The sequence below is a fragment of the Pan paniscus genome, chromosome 8 (genome assembly GCF_029289425.2).
Source record: "Pan paniscus chromosome 8, NHGRI_mPanPan1-v2.0_pri, whole genome shotgun sequence".
In the NCBI taxonomy this organism is placed as follows: domain Eukaryota; kingdom Metazoa; phylum Chordata; class Mammalia; order Primates; family Hominidae; genus Pan; species Pan paniscus.
In genome coordinates, this window is record NC_073257.2 from 95,245,722 (window position 1) to 95,268,549 (window position 22,828).

At 35.2% G+C, this 22,828-nt stretch overlaps 1 protein-coding gene across 5 annotated transcripts in view; it reads left to right on the plus strand.

Annotated features, from left to right (window-relative positions):
• Positions 1 to 22,828, plus strand: part of LOC129393227 (protein GVQW1-like) — a 306,742-nt gene that overhangs the window by 64,347 nt on the left and 219,567 nt on the right. For all 5 annotated transcript variants that reach the window (XR_008619974.2, XR_008619973.1, XM_055093081.1 and 2 more), the window contains exon 2: positions 19,940 to 20,083. Coding sequence is in view for 3 of the 5 variants with exons in the window: in XM_055093081.1 (XP_054949056.1) it covers positions 19,940 to 20,083 (144 nt within the window). In the remaining 2 variants the exon portion in view is untranslated. The remainder of the gene's footprint in view (positions 1 to 19,939; positions 20,084 to 22,828) is intronic.

The following is a 22,828-nucleotide window of genomic DNA, read 5'->3' on the forward strand; positions in this document are numbered from 1 at the left end:
GTAATCCCAGCTACTAGGGAGGCTGACGCAAGAGAATCGCTTGAACACGGGAGGCAGAGTTGCATTGAGCCGATTGAGCAACTGCACTCCAGCCTGGCAACAGCTAGACTCCGTCTCAAAAAAAAAAAGAAAAGAAAGAAAAGAAAAGAAATGGAATACTGAAAGTATTTGATTAACCCAAAATAAGTCAGAAAAGAGCAACAGAGAAAAAAAACTAGAAAGGGCACATGGGAAACACATAGCAAGATGGTAGATATAAATTCAACCACATCAATAATTACATCAAATGACAGTGTTAACTAAAATACAGAGATGAAAAAGACTCAATATTTCCCTTTCTTTAAAGACAAATAGTCTGAAAGTAGGAGAGTAGAAGGATATAGAATGTAAACACTACACATAGGAAAGCTGGTATAGGTGTGTCAATATCAGACACATTAAACTTCAGGGCAGAGAATTATAAAAGCTAAAGAAAAACTTTTCACAATGATAAAAAAACAAATCATCAGAAAGATGTAGTAATCCTAAATCTGTGTACAGCTAATAAGACTATGTTTTCTGACCATAATTAAATTTCATTAGAAACCATTAATAATAATACATATACAAAATGGCAAAATATTTAAAATTATATTTTTACAAATTAAAAATAAGTGTATCATAAAATAAATAACAAAAGCAATTAGAAAAAATGTTAAAATGATAAAGGATGTGTATCATATCAAAATTAATTTGCTGCAGTAAAAGAAATCTTAATTTGAAGATGTAGGTTAAATTTTTAGATTTAAAACTAATAATCTAGGTTTACCCATTAAGAATCTGAGAAGAAAAAGCACAAATTAAATTGAAGGTAAGAAGAAGAAAATAATTAATACTGGGTAGAGCATAAATTAATGAAACAGAAAACAGACAAGCAAAAAAAATTAGCCACGTCCTAATTTTTAAAAAAGATTAATACAATTTATCAAAATTTAGAAGGACTGATCAAGAAAAAAATATGAACTACCAATACCCAAAACAAGCAAAAAAAAAAATTACTCCAGATTCTATATCTAATAAGAGGATAATAATGAACATCATTTTACGATTAGAAAATTTTATGAAATAAAAAATTCTTTAAAAAATGCCAGCTACCAAAGTTAACACAAGAAGCAATAGAAAATTAAAATAGCTCTATATCTATTAAAAAATTTATAATCAAAATTTTTGACACACACATACATGGACACACACATGAACACAACAAAACTCTAGGCCCAGATGGTTTTGTTGGTTAATTCTATTAAGTATTTGAGAAAAATATAATATCAGTCTTATGCAATGTTTCTCAGAAAGTAGAGAAGGAGAGAACACTTCTCCAATCACTTTATAAAGCCAGCAGAATCCTAATACCAAAAACTGAGAGACATTATGACATTTTTAATTATAGGCCACTATTAGTCATGGTAATAGATTTAAAAATTCACATCAAATACAGTACTAGCAAATAAGTATACACTTATATAAAAAGCATACTTCAAAATGATCAAGTAAGGTAAACTTAATAATGCAAGGTTGGTTCAACATTTGAAAATTAAGCAATATGATTTGCCACATTAACATAAAAAAGAAGAAAAATTATGTAATTATTTAATAGAGGCAAAAATTTAAAATCCAACATGATTAAGAAACTTTCAGCAGGCTGGGCATGGTGGCTCACACATGTAATCTCAGCACTTCAGGAGGCTAGGGTAGGCGGGTCACCTGAGGTCAGGAGTTCCAGACCAGCCTGGCCAACATGGTGAAACCCCGTCTGTACTAAAAATAAAAAATTAGACGGGCATAATGGTGGGCGCCTGTAATTCCAGCTACTCAGGAGGCTGAGGCAGGAGAATCGCTTGAACCTAGGGGGCAGATGTTCAAGTTATCCAAGATCATGCCACCACACTCCAGCCTGGGCGACAGAGTGAGACTGTCTCAAATAAAAAACAACAACAACAACAACAACAAAAACTTTCAGCAAATTAGTAATAATAGAAGGCATCTTCCTCAACTTAATAGTGGCATTTACAAAATACCTATAGATAATATTCTATTTGATCTTTAAAATGGAATGTTTTATTCATGATAGCTCTAAATTAACCATCTACAGGTGAATAATGAAATGGAGATATATCCATACAACAATGTAAGTCAGCAATAAAATAATGTACACACACATACACACATACACATACATACAACCACACATGGTTGAACTTTTTTTTTTTTTTTTTTGAGATGGAGTCTCGTTCTGTCACCCAGGCTGGAGTGCAGTGGCACAATCTCAGCTCACTGCAAGCTCCACCTCCCGGGTTCATGCCATTCTCCTGCCTCAGCCTCCACCCTGGCTAATTTTTTGTATTTTTAGTAGAGACGGGGTTTCACTGTGTTAGCCAGGATGGTCTCGATCTCCTGACCTCTTGATCCGCCCGCCTCAGCCTCCCAAAGTGCTGGGATCACAGGCATGAGCCACGGCTCCCGGCCGGTTGAATCTTAAAAAGAGCATGCTGAGCCAAAGAAACAACATAAAAGTACTTACAGTATGGTTTGATTTATATAAAATGGTAGAATTTGCAAAACTAACATATAAAACTCATGTATGCTTAATTCATAAATATACATAAAATATTCATAGTTAATGTATGAAACTAATGTATAGATTTAGAAATCAGTAGTTGTCCAAGGCATAAATTAGGGATGATTGCATGCAGAAGCCATAAGGTAACTCTCTGGGGTAATTGAAGTGCTCTGTATCTTGAAGAAGCTATGTTTAACAAATTAAAATTTGTTAAATTTTAATTAAAAATTAATTAAAAATTAAAAAATTAGATTTTAATTAAATTAATTAAAAATTAAGACTTTTCAGTACTCAGACTATCCATTTGAATGGATCTCTTATTACATAAATTATACCTTGATAATATTAATTAAAATGTATAATGTTAAATAAGATGTAAGATATGGAATAACTTATTCTTTCTGGTTAAAATTCTATAAGATAGATGATAGAGATGATAAATGTCAAAGAGTGAGTAAAAAGGAATACAACATTATATTAACTATGATATGATGGGGATTTCTGTTAATTTTCATGCCTTTGTAATTAATGAACTTGCAAACAATGAGTATATATTACATTTGGTCTAAGTTTTATTTAAACTGTATAAAAAGAAAAAATATATAATGTATGATACAGAATAGATTTTCAAGATGTGTTTTTAAAATTTCTATGAGCTCTTTCTTTCCTTTTGTATATTCTCTTTTACCAACTCACTATTTCCAGTCTCTTATTCATTTACTTCTGTTTTTCCTTTTCCCCATTATATTACACATCAATTCTTCTATATCTAGATATGACAATATGTGATGAAAGTCTTTTCCTCAATTTAATTCAAGGCAGTACAACAAATCTCCAAGGAACTAATTATCAAGTTTGCATAATATTGAAGCTAACACAGCCATACACAAACACAAAATGATAAAAAATAGAATATATCTCCACTTTAATTGCTTTTTTTCATTTCTCATGACCTTAGCTCAGCCAGGATCCCAGTTTTTATATGCCTCATGGGATATAAAAATCTGTCTATCCTGAGAAACACTTTGGCTATGGACCACAATGGCCAACAAATACTTGAGGGAGCTTCTCAGAAGCAGGGCTGGAAGAAAGCACCATTGGCACAAACACAGTCACTGGCCAAATCCTTCTGCTGTGTTCTCTTTAGGAGGCCAGCTGGGAAGGCTCCCCTTTCCTCAGCTGGCTTCTAGGAAAGAAAGACTTTTGTTTGTGATATTTCCTATGAGAGTCTAGGAACTCAGTCCATCTATCCTGGCAGAGATCTTGTTTCCTGAGAAGGAAAAGACAATAATGAGCTCACTGGTTTGTGGCAGGTTCACTACTGGTTAATATTGAGAGGTAACCAACAGTGGAAAACAACTACAAAAATACTTTCCCTTTATAAAGTATTTTCTCACTGAAGTTTGTATAATCCTCCACTCAGGAAGGTGTTACTAAATGAACACGGAAACGCATAAAGACTAGAAAGGAAGTCATCTTCATCTGCCAGCAACTTCAAGGTTGAGGTATAGAGTTCATCAGAAAGGAATAAAAACTATTACCAGAATTCAAAATAAAAGTTACAAAAGTTACATTGTCGACCAGCCTGGCCAACATGGTGAAACCCCGTCCCTACTAAAAATATAAAAATTAGCTGGGTGTGGTGGTGCATGCCTGTAATCCCAGCTACTTGGGAGGCTGAGGGAAGAGAATTGCTTTAACCAGGGAGGTGGAGGTTGCAGTGAGCCGAGATGGTGCCACTGCACTCCAGCCTGGGTGACAGAGTGAGACTCCATCTCAAAAAAAAAAAAAAAAAAAAAAAGTTAAAATGTCAATATAAGATTAATTGCATTTCTATATATGCAAAAAAAGTGATAAAAATAGTACCTTTTTAATGGTATAAGAAAACTAAATCATTTGCTTAGGAATAAATTTAGCAAACTATGTGAAATATCTATACACTAAAACCATGAAAGCATTGTCAAGAGTAATTAAAGATCTAAAAAATGAGAAAAGATAGTAAGCTAATGGAATGGAAGACTGAATATTGCTAAGATTTTTTCCACATTGATCTAAAGCCTGTGTTCTCAACAGTAGCAATACCACCTCTCAAAGGAGAAAATTGGTTCTCAGGGGGCAAAAACCCTTAGATATTACAATGGCTTGTCACTTTCCAAAACTCATCCCTGCCTGATACATTTTTTTCCTTATTTTTTAATTTATCTGGTTAAAGATAATTTAAACAATTTATTTTTCCTCATGGGGCAAGGTGACAATAATAATAATAAAGTTGAGAAACAGCAATCGAAAAATTTAATATACTCCCAGTCAAAATTCTGGCAGCTTTTTGATAAATCAAAAAAAAAGTCATAAAAGAATAAGAAATCTGGAGGTCTCAAGACAGTTGTATCAGACTAAGGGTTAAAAAAATGGAATAATAGAACAGATTAGAGGGTATAAGATATGACATGTGTGTTATGTGTGAAGCACCCCTACAACATAAAAATAGACAAAGTATCCAATATCTAACTAAAATGAGGAAGACTTTAAACAGATACTTTACAAATAAGATTCTCTAAAGGACATGATAAAATGTTCAACCTGGCCGGGCACAGTGGCTCACGCCTGTAATCCCAGCACTTTAGGAGGTCAAGGCGGGCGGATCACGAGGTCAGGAGATCGAGACCACCCTGGCTAACAGGGTGAAACCCTGTCTCTACTAAGAAATACAAAAAATTAGCCAGGCATGGTGGTGGGTGCCTGTAGTCCCAGCTACTCGGGAGGCTGAGGCAGGAGAATGGTGTGAACTCAGGAGGCGGAGCTTGCAGTGAGCAGAGATCACGCCACTGCACTCCAGCCTGGGCAACAGAGTGACACTCCGTCTCGGGAAAAAAAAAAAATTCAACCTAATTAATCAGCAAGAAAATATAAAATAAACCACAGTGTGATACCACCACGTACTCCCTAAACTGACTATTATGGATAATTCCAATTGTTAGCAAAGGTGGGAATCAATTTATAGGCTCATGAATTACTGTTTGGAAAGCTTTTACAAATGTTTTGGAAAACTGTTGGTGGTTTCTTAGAAAGTTTAACATATGCTTACTACACAATTCAGTAATTCCAGACTTAGGGATTTTCCTAAAAGAAATGAAAACATAGTCACAAAAAGATCTATATAAGAATGTCCACATTCTATTGATATTTTCCCAAAGCTGTGATAAGCGCATGTGTCCATGAACAAGGAAATGGATTTTAAAATGCGGTAACATATTCATATAGTGGAATCCTATAGAGTAGTAAAAGAAACCGAATTAATAATACATGAATCAGCATTATGCTGAGTGAAAGAAACTTTAAACAAAAGATTCCCTTTATATGACACTGCATCGTTCCCTTTATATAGCATTCAACAACAACAACAACAACAACAAAAATACAAAAATTAGCCAGGCTTGGTGGCACATGCCTATAATCCCAGCTATTCAGGAGGCTAAGGCAGGAGAGTTGCTCGAGTCCAGGCAGTGGAGGTTGCAGTGAGCCAAGATTGCACCACTGCACTCCAGCCTGGGCAACAGTGAGACTCCATCTCAAAAAACAAAAACAAACAAAAAACCATGGTAATAAAGAGCAGACAATGGTTGCATCTGGGAAATGGGATTGATGGGAAAGAAGGATAAAAAAGGTTTTTTGAGCTGATTACCTAGTACTTGCAAGGATGCATATATTTGGAATAACTTACTGAAATGTACACTTAAAATCTGTGTCTTTTATGTAAATTGAGTGAACTTCAAACATTAAAACCTATATAAAAAAGAACAGAATTGGAACCTAAAAATCAAAATGCACAGGAAAAATATATTAAAAAAAATAATAAAAGCATAGGGTTTTGGGATGCACACATGTGTGATAAAACAAGACTAAAGCATAGGCTTTTGGTATGCATACATGTGTGGTAAAACAAAAGCACTGCAAGGAAATGATTAACTAAAAGTGAAGAGAATATTTGCTTAAGGAGAATAGAGGGCTTTGCAAGGCATTTTGCAGGGATTCTGGAGTAGCTAGCAATAGTTCTTGACTTAATTGGTCAGTTGGTAATAAAGATGTGTTAACAAAAAATTTAAGTAGGAGACCATTAGGCTAAGACAACTTCAGTGTTTTGGGTTTCTACGTGAGAAAACTGAAGCCCAGTGTAAGCAATGTAATGAAACTTAAGCTTAATCAATCATAAACTGACAATTAACCTCTCTCTAATTAGGCACCAGATCATACTCCAATAAGGCAAATGCTCAAATAAGGCAAATTATAGCCAGTTAATGCTCAAATAAGGCAAACTGTAGCCAATCAAGTAATTTCTTTGCTTCCATGTTCAGTGTGTCATGCTGCTAAAGCAGAGCTCTCTGAACCTCTTGTTGTTCTAAGTGCTGCCCAATCCATGAATCATTTTTACTCAGATAAACTCTGCTACATTTAATTTGTCTAAAGGTTTTCTTGTAACAGTTGTTAGCCTCTTAATAATTAAGCTGTGAAGGCAATTGATAGACATTTTTGTATCTATATTTTATTTTAAAATAAGGAGATAAAACAAATTTAAAAATTGAAAAAGAGAAACTTCTTTACATATCATGTTTGAAGACATCTCAAAAAGTGTCAGATTTAAGATTAGACTCGAAGGATGAGAGTGAGCCATACCTTTGAAGAATATGAAAAGATAAGAATAAATGGATGTGGGAAAACTGAAAGCAGGTCACTATTGCTGCAGCAGGATGAAGTTGGGGGATAATGCCATGAAATTAAGTTGGTAATAAATATATGAGCCACAACCTGCAGAGAGTTGTAGGTTCAAGTAAGGAGCTTGAGTTTTATTATACAAGAATTAAGAAATCATTGAAGAGTTGAAAATGTAGAGAAGCATTTTTCTATCAACATATTTAGGAGATTACTGTGACTATTGTGTAGAAATTTATTTAAAGTAAAGTAAGAATGGAAATAGGGAGACAAGTTAGGATGACAGCAAAGTAGTCCAGGTTAGAGAAAAAACGCTCAGACCTGAATGGTGACAGTGGAGATATGGAGAAGTGAAAGTCTTTAAGGTGTTTGGCTAAGTGGGTAAGAAAAAGTGACATACTAGTGATCTTGATTGGTTTCCATCAAGACTAAGTAGATGATGGTGTCACATATTAAGATGGGGGCAGATTGATGTAGGAAAAAGTTATGGAAAGTTTTTATTCCTTTCCTAGGAAGGAAAATTCATAGCTAATTTTAGGAGATCAGAAATCAACACTCCTACCAAAAATCTGGAGGCTTATCTCCACTCCCTACTCTTGCATTCCTCATTGTGACAAGATTTTCTCTTCTCTGCCGTTAACACTCACTTCTCAGACTAACTCGTTCCAGCCTCAATGTTCTTTTTCCACCTCCTTCCCACCCACATTAATGTCTGTCCTTTTTGAAATATACTATTTTTTTCCTGTTTGAAAGATTCTTCACTACTAAATTTCTCATCTGTCTGCCAAGGCTCACCTTATATTTTATCATTTTCTTGAAAGCTTACTGGGAGAACTCCCCTGTGTAGTCAGTGCCTGTCCTTTGGCTATATATTTTTTATTATAGTTTTATCATACTTTGTTTATTTTTTTCTATATTTATTAAAAGGAAAGCCCACTGAAAACAAAGACACTAGCACTGGCTTATCTTTTCTATCCTTAGTCTTAGCACAATCCCCAACAAAGAGCAAACTTTAATATTTATTAATTGGCTCTTTTGGAAGAAACTCAACCAATCCATGCTTTTGCAAAATAGAAAAAAACTAGATGCTTAAAGCTGCCTATTATAATGCTATGTAGCAATTCAGTTCACCAAATATATATTAATCCCCTACTATGTGTCAGAGTTAAATATTAGGAGTAGAAAAGCTAATTAAAAAATTGTGCCCTGCTTAATATATTCCCAGTATAGTTGGAGGGTGACATTTGAACAGATAATGAAAATAAATGTGGTAAATGTCATAATATAGTTATGAACAAAGTGATATAGAAATGCAAATGAAGGAGAAAATTATTCTGCTCAGCAGGGCTTCCCTTAAGAAATCACCTTTGATCTGGCTCAAGCATGAGGAGTAGTCACTTTACTGAATACTTAAAAATATATATTTTACGATATCCATCAACTGAATTCCTCTGAGTGCCTTCAGATTTTGCAACATGTGGTCACTGTTTTTGCCTTGAGCACACTCTGATTTATGCAGAGTGCCTAAGCTTGTTGGAGCCACTCTCCCACCTGTTCAATTCACTCTCCTCCTGCTTGTCTCAGCGAATGTGACCTGAATGGAAGAACCCTCAATGAGCTTTAGGCTTGCAGTTGTCATTAGCTGCAAGGTCTTGCACTGGTCACTGCTCTTTGAGGTTCCCAAGTGTGCTTGTCCATTCTCACACTGATATAAAGAAATACCCAAGACTGGGTAATTTATAAAGGAAAGAGGTTTAATTGACTAACAGTTCAGCACAGCTGGGGAGGCCTTGAGAAACTTACAATAATGGCGGAAGTCACCTCTTCACGGGGCGGCAGAAGAGAGAATGAGTGCTGAGCGAAGGGGGATGCTCCTTATAAGATCATCAGATCTTGTGAGAACTCACTCACTCTCGTGAGAACAGCATGGGGAAAACTGCCCCCATAATTCAATTATCTCCACCTGGTCCCGCCCTTGACATGTGGGGATTATTACAATTCAAGGTGAGGTCTGCGTGGGGACACAGAGCCAAACAATATCACCAAGCTTCTTCATTTATCAAATAAGAGGGGTGGACTAAGGCTCCACTACCCCTTTTTTAGCATTCACATCCAGTAAAATAATGGCTATGAAGACTGTATCTTATGAAATACAGATAAATATTTGTTAGAGAGAATTGGCTAAAAAGGGGGTATAAATTTACATATAAATTATGCTTCTTTTGATTGAGACAATCAGTAGAGAATAGCCATAGAATTAAATTCACCAAGATATAAGAAAAGTCAGCTATGGGTGATAGAGTAGCAAAAATTGTTATTTCCTATTTGCAATTACCAAAATTACTTGCAAAGTGTTACATGTTATAAAATAAATTTTCTAAAACCATTTTAATTCTGTTCTAATATTCTATAAATTAATTTCTTCTTATTGGCTTACTTTAGTGACATTGTAAAGGAAGATATTCCAAACTGCCTCCAGCTCTCCTTCCCTGCCCCAATTTGTTAAGGAGGAATTGCTGCTGCAGCTCTTCCCTGCCATGCTGAGGTGTAACAAGATAAACAAACCCAGTCTGTAACTGCTCCCCTTCAGTCTGAAATCTCTTCCTAGTGGGAAAGGCTTCCTACCAATTTGAATGTATTGGGGCTTTTTGAATGGGGCTCCACAGGGTCAGCCAGTGTGTGATAATGACATACTTGCAGGTCTTAATCCTCAGAGCCTGCCTTAGCTTGTTCTTGCCTTCATGCTAGAGGATTTCTTCTACAAAATTATTCGATGTATACACAATACCCTGGACTCTAATGTGTAGCAAATGCTGCTATACATTCATTTATGCACAGTTTGCTTGGAGAAAAACTTGCTGAGACATTTTGAAATGGAAACAGAGATGAGAAAAACAAGCAGGAGATTTCCCTGCAAATGTCGACTCTGAAGGCTAAAGGAAATTGCATTTCCACACGTAAAGCAGAAAAAAAATGGGCCAGCTCTGTGGAAGCATAACAGGTGTTTTCCCAGACTAGAGTGAGGAGATACAATGGGTTCAGAAAAGCCAGTAAATGTTAACATTTCCACACATCACTTCTTACGCCAGGCTGATAAAGTGTTGGCTTCCTCTTGTTGCCCCTCTTCAGTTAGAACAGAGTTCTAAGGTGAACTCACAATTGCACAATGACATAATCACTGTCAGCAGCAATCACATGACCACAGGCTGCTGGACCACTGTGATGGGCTCCATCGTCAGTATTCTCCCCTGCTCCTTTTGTATGGCCACCATCAGGACTATCAGGAATGGATACGAGATTTTATATTTTGTTAGGACACCTCCAGGATTGGTTCTGGGCAGAGTCTTCAAACTATGATGCTCTATGTTAGTGAGCAGCCTGTTCATGGCCTTCCTTGTGAGCCCTGCTTTCCTGTCCTTGATCTAAAGAAAGAAAATGAGGCTGAGAGAACTGAAATGGCCCCTCCCACAGACCAGGACTTCAACATACCTCTTCTTGCCCATTCACTAGCCCCTCAACTTTTGTCCAATCTTCACACCATCCCCAGTTCTCAGCATACTATGGTGCCGTGCAAGACACCAAGTAGGTTATCCATCTCCTGTGCTTGCATGTATTCAGTGAGTACATACTGTGCTTGACATTGTTCTAGCAGCGAGAAATAGAAATATAAAGTAGACAAACGAAGCCCCTATCCTTAAGGTAGAAGATAAGCAAGTGTAAAGGCATAAGAAGTGAGAGAGGCACCAACCCCAGCTTTACTCTAACTTCAAGGGCTCAGTGTATGAAAAGGTCCATTCCAGTTGCTTGTTCTTGAAATTGGATCTTTAGGAATAATAGTATATCAACCTCAATCCAATGGGTGTAAGACCAAGACTGTAGTTCCAATGGCTATAAGATCAGTTATTTTTCTACATTCAATGATTGTCATCATCACTTTAACAATGTTAAGGCTCTGAAACATACATTTTTAGTCTGCAATAATTTTTATTTAAAAAAAGCAAGTGAATTATCTTAACTACTGTGCAAATAATATTGTACAAAAGTGTGGCTACTGGTAGACTTGATAAAAACACCACAGAGAATACCTCTGTATAATGAATCACAATGTTATTTAGACCATTCTTATAGGAAAGTGTGGATTTGGCCACTGAGTTGCAGTTTAAGGGTGACGGTGTGTGTAGAATGATTGTGTTCAAAGTACACAAATGAGAGAATCCCCGCATGACTTAATATCTGTGAGAACAGATCCGACCTCATTACTCTATGACTATTTTGAAATCTGATTATTCTAGAATCTTTATTTTTCAAAATGATTTTCTCAAACAGATAATAACTGGATAAATATAATAAAAGTTACTTTGGTGTACATAGTAGCAATAAGAGTTAAAAGATGGGAATAACCAGGTATAATAAATGAAGAGAATTATTAACATCAGGGCAAAAATGAGAAGCTGAGGCCAGAATGGCTCACAGGCTTATAGATTTTGAAGTTGCAGTAACTTTAAAAAGGGATTTGAAAAGTAAAGTTAAATAAAGCTAGACAATTAATAATCCTAAAGAATACTTATTTTAAAAAAGATGTAACACTTTAAGAAATGACCACAGAGTAGTCTGTAAGTGAAGTTTCAACTAATTTCAAAGAATCAGCACTATCCTGACTACATATTTCATCACAATAAAATAAATTAGATATCAACAATTAAATGATAATTTAAACTCTCCGTATTGATAAATTATCCCATGGTTTAAAAAAGAAAGTGTATTACAAATTATAAAATGTCTAGTTTTACACAGCAGCACAAGTAATGTCAAAAACATATGACTTGCAGCTAAAGCAATACAGAAATTCCAGCATTAAATTCAGTTAAATATAAGAAGAAAAATTATGTACCATTTGAAACAATCAACTCAAAGAGATTGACAAAGAGCGACTTTCATCAATCATCTTAACTAAACTTCAAAAAATAAAAAAAGAAACAAGTAGGACTTAATGTAATACAAAATAACAAAAATCAATAATAGAAGTAATAGACAAAACTGAGAGCTGGATCTTGAGAAAAACTTTGAAAATATACAAGCATCTGAAGACTGAAGAAATAATTAAAAAATTTAAAACTATGTTGAATGAGCATCATCTAGAATAATAAATACTCATGTATTTCAATAAATTTGAAAAATATTAAACTGAATGGTTTTAGGGAAACATAACAAAAAATGAATTAAGGGAATAAAAATTTGAATTATAATTTTAATAGTTATTTTATTTGTAAAAGTCCTTTTAACCCCTCCTATAACTCTTTCTCTCTGTTTCTCTCTCTCTCTCTCACACACACATGAAAAAGTCACTTCATTAATTAACATTTTATTGAATATCAATGAATAAAATTGCTGCACAAATAAAAAATAAGAAAATTGTATTTAATGAGCTCTTATAATTGATGTCTGATCAAGATTAGTACAATAAATACAAAGGATAGTTTCATTACAACAAAATGATTTTACTTATAAACATGGATGAAAAATAACAAATGTCATCAATAAAATATTAACAAATGGAATTCACTATTGTATTAAATAAAGAATTATGACAAAATTGGATTTATAACAGAAGTAGAAGGATGGTACAATACCAGAAAATATCAATATAATTCACTCCATTAATATTTAAAGAAAATAAATATGATGATCACAGAGGCAGAGGTAAGATATGAAAAAAAAAAAAGTTGACGAGACAAATGGATATCCATATAAAAAAGAATTGATTTGGTCTTCTATCTCATACCATACATAAAAGTTAATGTGTATCATAGACTTAAATATATGAGCTAAAACTATACATTTTTTGGAAGAAAAAGATTTATGGGAGTAAATCATGATCTTGAATTAGACAGTAATAACTTAGTTATGATATCAAAAGCAACAGTGATAAAAGAAATATTAAGTTGAACTTAATAAAAATCACATTTACACTTCAAAAATCACTATCAAGAAAGTGAGAAGACAACTGCAGAGTAAGAGAACTCTGCAAATTATGATCTGATGATAATTGCATTCAGAATGTATTTATTTTTAAAACCCTTACAGCTCAAGAAAAAATAAAAGACAATCAAATTTAAAGGTGGGCAAAGGATTTAAATACACCCCTCTCCAAAGAAGATTAGAAATTCAAATAAGCACATGGAAAGATGTTCAATACCATCAATCATCACGGAAGTATAAATCAAAACCAAAATGACCTATCGCTTTACAAACAGTTGGATGGCTATAACTAAAAAGATAGTAACAAGTGTTGGCAAGAATATTAAGAAATTTGAACCCTCATAAACTGCTGGAGAGAACTCAAGATGGTAGAGCCATTTGAGAAACAGTTTGGCTATTCCTCAAAATGTTAAACATAGAATTGCATATGACCCAACATTTCCACTCCTGGTTCTCTACTTGAGGGAAATCAAAACATGCATCCACACAAAACCTTATATACAAATGTTCCTTGTATCCTTAATCACAATACTCAAAAGGTGAAAATAGCACAAATATCCATTAATCAATCCATGAATATACAAAATATAGCATCTCTATAATGAAATACATTTGCAATAGCAGAGAATGAACTACTGATAAAACATGGATGAATTTGAAGATCATAAAATAATATGCTAAGTGAAAGAAGGCAGAGATGAAATATTACACATGATATAAAATTCACATTGATATGAAATGTCTAGAACTGGCAAATCTATAGATACTAAAAGTAGATTAATGATTTCCTAAGGCTGGGTGGGAACTGAGTGGGTGGAAAAGAACGTATAGGGGGTGGAAATTATTTCTTAATAACTACTATGTTACTTTGGGGATGATAAAAATAATTTAAAATTAGATTTGGTGGTGGTTATACTCCTCTGCAAATGTATTAAAAAGCATTAAAAACCACTTTAAATTCATGACCTTTAGAGTATGTAAATTATCTCAATAAAGTTGTTAATTAAAAAAATTCTATTTGGAGAAATTGGTTGCGCAAAAGATAATGTATATATTTATTACTTTTGCTATATGATACTGAAAATAACCATCAGTGACAGTTGTATTTGACCAAACTGCTGGTAAATTAACACAATTAGAGAAGCCCAAGATATATATGTAAATTTTAATAGCCACATATTATTTTAAAATATTCTCAGCAAAATAGAATTAAAAGAAAAATTCCCAGTCTGATAAATTATGTCTTGCAAAACATTGAAAACCTCATTTCAATTGGCAAAAGAGCATCAGTAGAAGAATAGATAAATCAGAGGGGCGGTTCCAAGATGGCCAAATAGGAACAGCTCCAGTCTACAGCTCCCAGCATGAGCAACACAGAAGATGGTTGATTTCTGCATTTCCAACTGAGGTACCTGGTTCATCTCGCTGGGGCTTGTCGGACAGTGGGTGCAGGACAGTGGGTGCAGCCCACCAAGCGTGAGCCGAAGGAGGGCGAGGCATCGCATCATCCAGGAAGTGCAAGGGGTCAGGAAAGATCTAAAATTGACACCCTAAGATCACAATTAAAAGAACTAGAGAAGCAAGAGCAAACACATTCAAAAGCTAGCAGAAGGCAAGAAATAACAAAGATCAGAGCAGAACTGAAGGAGATAGAGACACAAAAAACCCTTCAAAAAATCAATGAATCCAGGAGCTGGTTTTTGGAAAAGATCAACAAAATTGATAGACTGCTAGCAAGACTAATAAAGAAGAAAAGAGAGAAGAATCAAAGACGCAATAAAAAATGATAAAGGGGATATCAACACCGATCCACAGAAATAAAGACTACCATCAGAGAATACTGTAAACACCTCTATGCAAATAAACTAGAAAATCTAGAAGAAATGGATAAATTCCTGGACACATACACCCTCCCAAGACTAAACCAGGAAGAAATTGAATCCCTGAATAGACCAATAAAAGGCTCTGAAATTGAGGCAATAATTAATAGCCTACCAACAAAAAAAGTCCAGGACCAGACGGATTCACAGCTGAATTCCACCACAGGTACAAGGAGGAGCTGGTACCATTCTTTCTGAAGCTATTCCAATCAAAAGAAAAAGAGAGAATCCTCCCTAACTCATTCTATGAGGCCAGCATCATCCTGATACCAAAGCCTGGCAGAGACACCACAAAAAAAAGAGAATTTTAGGCCAATATCCCCGATGAACACTGTGGCAAAAATCCTCAATAAAATACTGGCAAACCGAATCCAGCAGCACATCAAAAAGCTTATCCACCATGATCAAGTGGGCTTCATCCCTGGGATGCAAGGCTGGTTCAACATACACAAATCAATAAATGTAATCCAGCATATAAACAGAACCTAAGACAAAAACCACATGATTATCTCAATAGATGCAGAAAAGGCCTTTGACAAAATTCAACAGCCCTTCATGCTAAAAACTCTCAATGAACTAGGTATTGATGGGAAGTATCTCAAAATAGGAAGAGCTATTTATGACAAACCCACAGCCAATATCATACTGAATGGGCAAAAACTGGAAGCATTCCCTTTGAAAACTGGCACAAGACAGGGATGCCCTCTCTCACCACTCCAATTCAACATAGTGTTGGAAGTTCTGGCCAGGGCAATCAGGCAGGAGAAAGAAATAAAGGGTATTCAATTAGGAAAAGAGGAAGTCAAATTGTCCCTGTTTGCAGATGACATGATTGTATATTTAGAAAACCCCATTGTCTCAGCCCAAAATCTCCTTAAGCTGATAAGCAACTTCAGCAAACTCTCAGGATACAAAATCAATGTACAAAAATCACAAGCATTCTTATACACCAATAAGAGACAAACAGAGAGCCAAATCATGAGTGAACTCCCATTCACAATTGCTTCAAAGAGAATAAAATACCTAGGAATCCAACTTACAAGGGATGTGAAGGACCTCTTCAAGGAGAACTACAAACCACTGCTCAACAAAATAAAAGAGGATACAAACAAATGGAAGAACATTCCATGCTCATGGATAGGAAGAATCAATATCGTGAAAATGGCCATACTGCCCAAGGTAATTTATAGATTCAATGCCATCCCCATCAAGCTACCAATGACATTCTTCACATAATTGGAAAAAACTACTTTAAAGTTCATATGGAACTGAAAAAGAGCCCACATTGCCAAGTCAATCCTAAGCCAAAAGAACAAAGCTGGAGGCATCATGCTACCTGACTTCAAACTATACTACAAGACTACAGTAACCAAAACAGCATAGTACTGGTACCAAAACAGAGATATGGACCAATGGAACAGAACAGAGCCCTCAGAAATAATACCACACATCTACAACCATCTGATCTTTGACAAACCTGACAAAAACAAGAAATGGGGAAAGGATTCCCTATTTAATAAATGGTGCTGGGAAAACTGGCTAGCCATATGTAGAAAGCTGAAACTGGATCCCTTCCTTACGCCTTATACAAAAATTAATTCAAGATGGATTAAAGACTTAAATGTTAGACCTAAAACCATAAAAACTCTAGAAGAAAACCTAGGCAGTACCATTCAGGACATAGGCATGGGCAAGGACTTCATGTCTAAAACACCAAAAGCAATGGCAACAGAAGCCAAAATTGACAAATGGGATCTAATTAAACTAAAGAGCTTCTGCACAGCCAAAGAAACTACCATCAGAGTGAACAGGCAACCTACAGAATGGGAGAAAATTTTTGCAATCTACTCATCTGACAGAGGGCTAATATCCAGAATCTACAAAGAGCTCAATCAAATTTACAAGAGAAAAACAAACAACCCCATCAAAAATTGGGTGAAGAATATGAACAGACACTTCTCAAAAGAAGATATTTATGCAGCCAACAGACACATGAAAAAATGCTCATCATCACTGGCCATCAGAGAAATGCAAATCAAAACCACAGTGAGTTACCATCTCACACCAGTTAGAATGGTGATCATTAAAAAGTCAGGAAACAACAGGTGCTGGAGAGGCTGTGGAGAAATAGGAACACTTTTACACTGTTGGTGGGACTGTAAACTAGTTCAACCATTGTGGAAGACAGTGTGGCGATTCCTCAAGGATCTAGAACTAGAAATACCATTTGATCCAGCCATCCCATTACTGGGTATATACCCAAAGGATTATAAATCATGCTGCTATGAAGACACATGCACACGTATGTTTATTGTGGCACTATTCACAATAGCAAAGACTTGGAACCAACTCAAATATCCATCAATGATAGACTGAATTAAGAAAATGTGGCACATATACACCATGGAATACTATGCACCCATAAAAAAGGATGAGTTTATGTCCTTTGTAGGGACATGGATGAAGCTGGAAACCATCATTCTGAGCAAAGTATCACAAGGACAAAAAACCAAACACTGCATGTTCTCACTCATAGGTGGGAATTGAACAATGAGAACACCTGGACACAGGAAGGGGAACATCACACACTGGGGCCTGTTGTGGGCTGGGAGGAGTGGGGAGTGATAGCATTAGGAGATATACCTAATGTAAATGACGAGTTAATGGGTGCAGAACACCAACATGGTGCATGTATACATATGTAACAAACCTGCATGTTGTGCCCATGTACTCTAGAACTTAAAGTATAATAAAGAAAGAATAATGATAAAGATAAATAGATTTTAAAATAAACAAATAATGTGTTCTAGGTTAAAAAAAAAAACCGGACCTAGAAATTTTAAGCTGTGGGATTTTGACTGTGTTATAATGAAGAGTCAGGGTGTGGATAAATGGAAAAGTAGGACAGATATATTTAAATCAGAGGAAATGGTTGGCTTGAGAAAGAAACATGAATGATATACTGAAAAGATCTCAAGGAAACAAATCTGCCTTTTGGAAAAAAAGCAACTTTATTTCTTAGGAAAAGTGGGACAAATGGGTAGAGAGATGGTTCCAAATTATAAAAGGCTTCAAATACTAGGTTGAATAAACATAACCTAATAGAAAATTATCATGGGTTTTTAAAATTCGGAAGTGGCACAATAAAAGCAATGTCTTAGGAGGATTCATTTGAGGTAGATATTCTCATTATATGGTACTAATGTGCAGAAGATTGAATTTCAGATAACCCAAAAGTGATGCAATTACATAAACCTAAAAAGTAGGCCAGAGAGTAGGGCAACTTTCAGCCTAGAAATATAAATTGTGATACTGATTATTTAAATGGATAGATTTATGGTCCTAGTTCTGGGTTGCACCAGCTAACTATGGTAAAACATGGTGGCAGTAAGCAGGAGAAATAGAGGTGAAAGCTGTTCAATTAAAAATGTCTTGGCGGGCACAGTGGCTCACACCTGTAATCCCAGAACTTTGGGAGGCCGAGGCGGGTGGATCACTTGAGGTCAGGAGTTTGAGACCAGCCTGGCCAACATGGTGAAAGCCTGTCTCTACTAAAAATACAAAAATTAGCCTGGTGTGGTGGCGCGTGCCTGCAATCCCAGCTACTCAGGGAGGCTGAGGCAGGAGAATTGTTTGAACCTGGGAGGCAGAGGTTGCAGTGAGCTGAGATTGCGCCACTGCACTCCAGCTTGGGTGACAGAGCAAAACTCCGTCAATAAATAAATAAGTAAAAAGAAGAATAGGTAAATCAACATGTTGTATTCACAAAACAAAAAGATAATTTAAATAATTGAAATAGAACTATTATATCAACTTTATCTCAAAACTATATTATATAAAAAAGGAAGTTAAAATTACATAAATTAAAACAGAGATAGGTATATTAATTATGAATACAAATATATAATAACATTTTAAAACATGGACCAAAATTATACAAAACAAGTACACAACAATATTTGCTCTTGAGGAAAAGAAGGAAGAGAATGGAGCTAGAAAGAATAAAAAAGAAGCTTCAGATTTATCTGCAATATTGTTTAATTTAAAATTTATACAATGCAAAGATTAATAAGTCAACTTATATACATTTTTGCAATGAATACATGGGTGACTGTTATTATTTGTAATTTATTGTGATTTCAGATTTATAAATTAATTCCAGGCTGATTTTAATGTGTTTTAAATGTCCTTGTAAATTGCTAAATTATATTTTTTAAAGAATAATGTTACATAAAATTGTTAAATTGCTATATTAAGGGTTTGTTAAACAATACCTTAAGCGTTTGTGTGAATCTATTTCGTCCTATAAGAATAAAATACATTTTTATTTTACTTTATCGCAAAAAGCCACAAAGATATTCAGATATCATAGGATATTTTACCACCAGGCATACTGATGACACAATTTTGTTAACCATGTGAAATGAAGTACATGGTGTTTATTAAACTTAATTTTTTATGGCTATTTCACTGTTCAAGTTTTCCACATTTCTTGAAAAATATTTGTTATATTACACATTTTAAATTTAGATAGTGTTCTATAGATTACTTTCATTCAATACTAATCTCATTACTAAAATGCATCTTCCATATAAGTAATACTTTCTTATTTCAACTCTATCCAAAGGATCCACAAAAACACCTAAAATGGGTGTGATGTTCAGAAGCCTTAATAAATAATTGTTGACTTAATGAATTACTTCATGGAGTTCTAGTAGAAATATCTTGTTAACGATATGCATTTTATTTTATTTTATTTTATTTTATTTTTTAGATGGAGTTTCACTCTGTTGTCCAGGCTGGAGAGCAGTGGCCCGATCCCGGCTCACTGCAACCTCCGCCTCTCAGATTCAAGAGATTTTCCTGCTTCAGCCTCCGGAGTAGCTGGGACTACAGGAGGGCGCAACAGCACGACCTGGTAATTTTTGTATTTTTAGTAGAGACGGATTTTCACCCTGTTGGCCAGGCTGGTCTCGAATACTGACCTCAAGTGATCCGCCTGCCTCTATTACAGGCGTGAGCGACCGTGCTTGGCCCTATTTTTATTTTTACACAATGGAATTGAGTCATTTAATGCAGTTTTCCCTGTCTGCTGTATTTGAGTCATGCTTGTCTTTGTGCGTTACTTCTCTAAATGAGGTATTGCTTGAGAAAATCTTTTTTTTTTTTTTTTAGGATATTCTTTATCTACTTTCTCCAATATCTACTACTTTGCACGGGGTGGTGGGGGGAGGATGAAAGAATCCTGGGTCTATATTTTCATATTGCCCCAACAACACTACTTCAGGCAAAAACAATTTGATGCTTGTGGCATGTGTGGACTTTAAAAAATAATATAATACATAACATATTTTCATAGAACTTATAATAAGCACTCAATGAGTGCTTGTTGCTATTACTTTACTGGTTGGTTGAGTAGAGATCAGGGAGAGGAAAATATATTCCGTGTCATTCAGGTTCCTTTTAATAGGGTAATCAATATATTATTTTAAAGTAACATTCCTATACTATTGGTTATGTGTGCTTGTTTACGTTGGACATCTCTGCAATTTATTCATTTTTAAAATGTGGGTAAAGGAAACCCATTTGATATACTTGATCAAAGATTTAATACATGTAGATACAGTTCAAATGCAAAATTTCCCATAGTATTGGGAGGAAAACCTACATCCCACACTTATGTTTTATTATTTGTAGGCTGGAAGTGCTTTCCAAATATCTTCGGATTTATGAATAATATTAATTAGTATTTACACAGAAATGTAGTGCTTAAATAATGCCTACATGTATTCCGTCTGATCAAATACATAAAATGTAGATGAACACATGAGCTTCTGGCACTTTCCATTACATCTCACTGGCTTCAAATGTAATTTGGTTTGTTGTATTGTTCTTACTGCATTGTAATTGCCTTCAAAAGGAATATACTTTGGATACTTATTAGATAATTAATGACAAAATAAAATTTTCAAAGATTTTCTTGCTAGGTTTAGAGTTTAGGTGAGTCCTTTTAAAATTGCAACTCTGTTGAAAAATTTGGCTAAAATGTCAGCACTTTGGCTAGAAGTTCGAAGGTACGAGCTTCTATAAAACGGACCCAGAAACGTGCAATTGCATCCAATCCTAGTGCTGTTCAACAGCTTCGTGTTGAATATAAAATGCCAGTATGTTATTAAAATGTCTTCAAAAATAAAAGTATTTCATACATGTTGAATATATTCGCTTCTAACGTCAAGTCGTGTAAGAAAAGTCCCAGTTATTGATGAGTCTGACTGTTGAGGCCTTTTGAAAATCCTTATGTAAAAATATCTAAGTGTCCAAAGTAAAGGTGCACACGAATAGAACTAAATTATATGTCAAGAAAGGAAAGAGGATTGACTGTTCATTTTTAGGACTCACCTACACGGAGTCATCCTACCCTAGTACTTCTTAGGTTGTTTCACATCTTTTTTATCTTCAAATCCAAGATATATTCAGAGAAAGTTTGTGATCCAGTATAAATCAAAAGGTGATTGAAAGTTCTATTAAACCCGAGTTCCTGCATAAAATTATGTAAGGGCAGGAGGTGGGGAGAGACAGAAGCATTGAAGGAAAAGTCAGGCTAAACCTGACAGGGAAAGAGAAGTCTTGTGTGCCTTGCATAGGAGACACCATTGGTGGTCCACAAATGGCAGGGAGGTGTACACACACCTGGGAAGGTCAAGGAGGGATATGGCTACATGTGCTCCTAGGGAGATAACAACCACCAGGGCAATGCAGGATCTGCAAGTATACCATGCTCAACGATTCTTCTTGGTAATAATTTAAGCGTATTTTCAAGAAGATTTAAAAAAAAAACACTCATACTTGTTAAATTGATCCTAAAATCTGTTGAGAATAATTATAAAAGTTAAATTTAGAGTTGGATTATATGTCAGGAAAAAACTGGATACTAGTAGAGAACTAGAGACTGGGCTATGCTTTCATGAAATAAGCCTCAGAAAAATGAGTCAATGCCCACTTGAGCTTGGGAAACTTGCGCTCAGGTATGCATAAAGAGGGCTGATTGAACCAGGTGAGCAGCATATTTGCTGAGAGGTCAAATGGGCCATGTTATGACATGCTGACGGCGGGAGAGATGCTATTCAACCAGATATGGGCTGGCCTAAAAAGTTTAATGAAGTCTGCCCAAACTTGTTTTACTGTCAGACTTTCAATGTATTTTTCATTTTTGAACCATAGAGGGCCTAGTTGAAAGATTTTAAAAGTCATTAATACAGTACAATAAAATATTAAAAATATGAGGTCAGAAGAGCCTCTCAAAGAATTTTCCCCATATCCTCATCTAAACTCCTCTGCCAAATCACTCACATTTTCAACTTGTTGAAAGCCTGCTCTGCATCTGTGGGAGGGCTGGCATTTCTTGACCTCCTCCTGCCACGTTTGATGAGGAAGGTGGTAATGGTATCCAACTTAAGAGGGCAAATAAGCTCTGAAAGCATTTTCCTTTCAGCTCTAAAAATACTCTCCATTAAATTTGTGCATTTCCTCAAATCTTATTGCCCTCCTCTCTTCTTCCCCGTCAAAGCCACTCTTTATCATAGAATCACTTGCTTGGTAACTGGCAGTTGAAACTAGAAATCCAATACATTCTAAGCCCTGTTAGCTAGAGCAGCCAGACGTT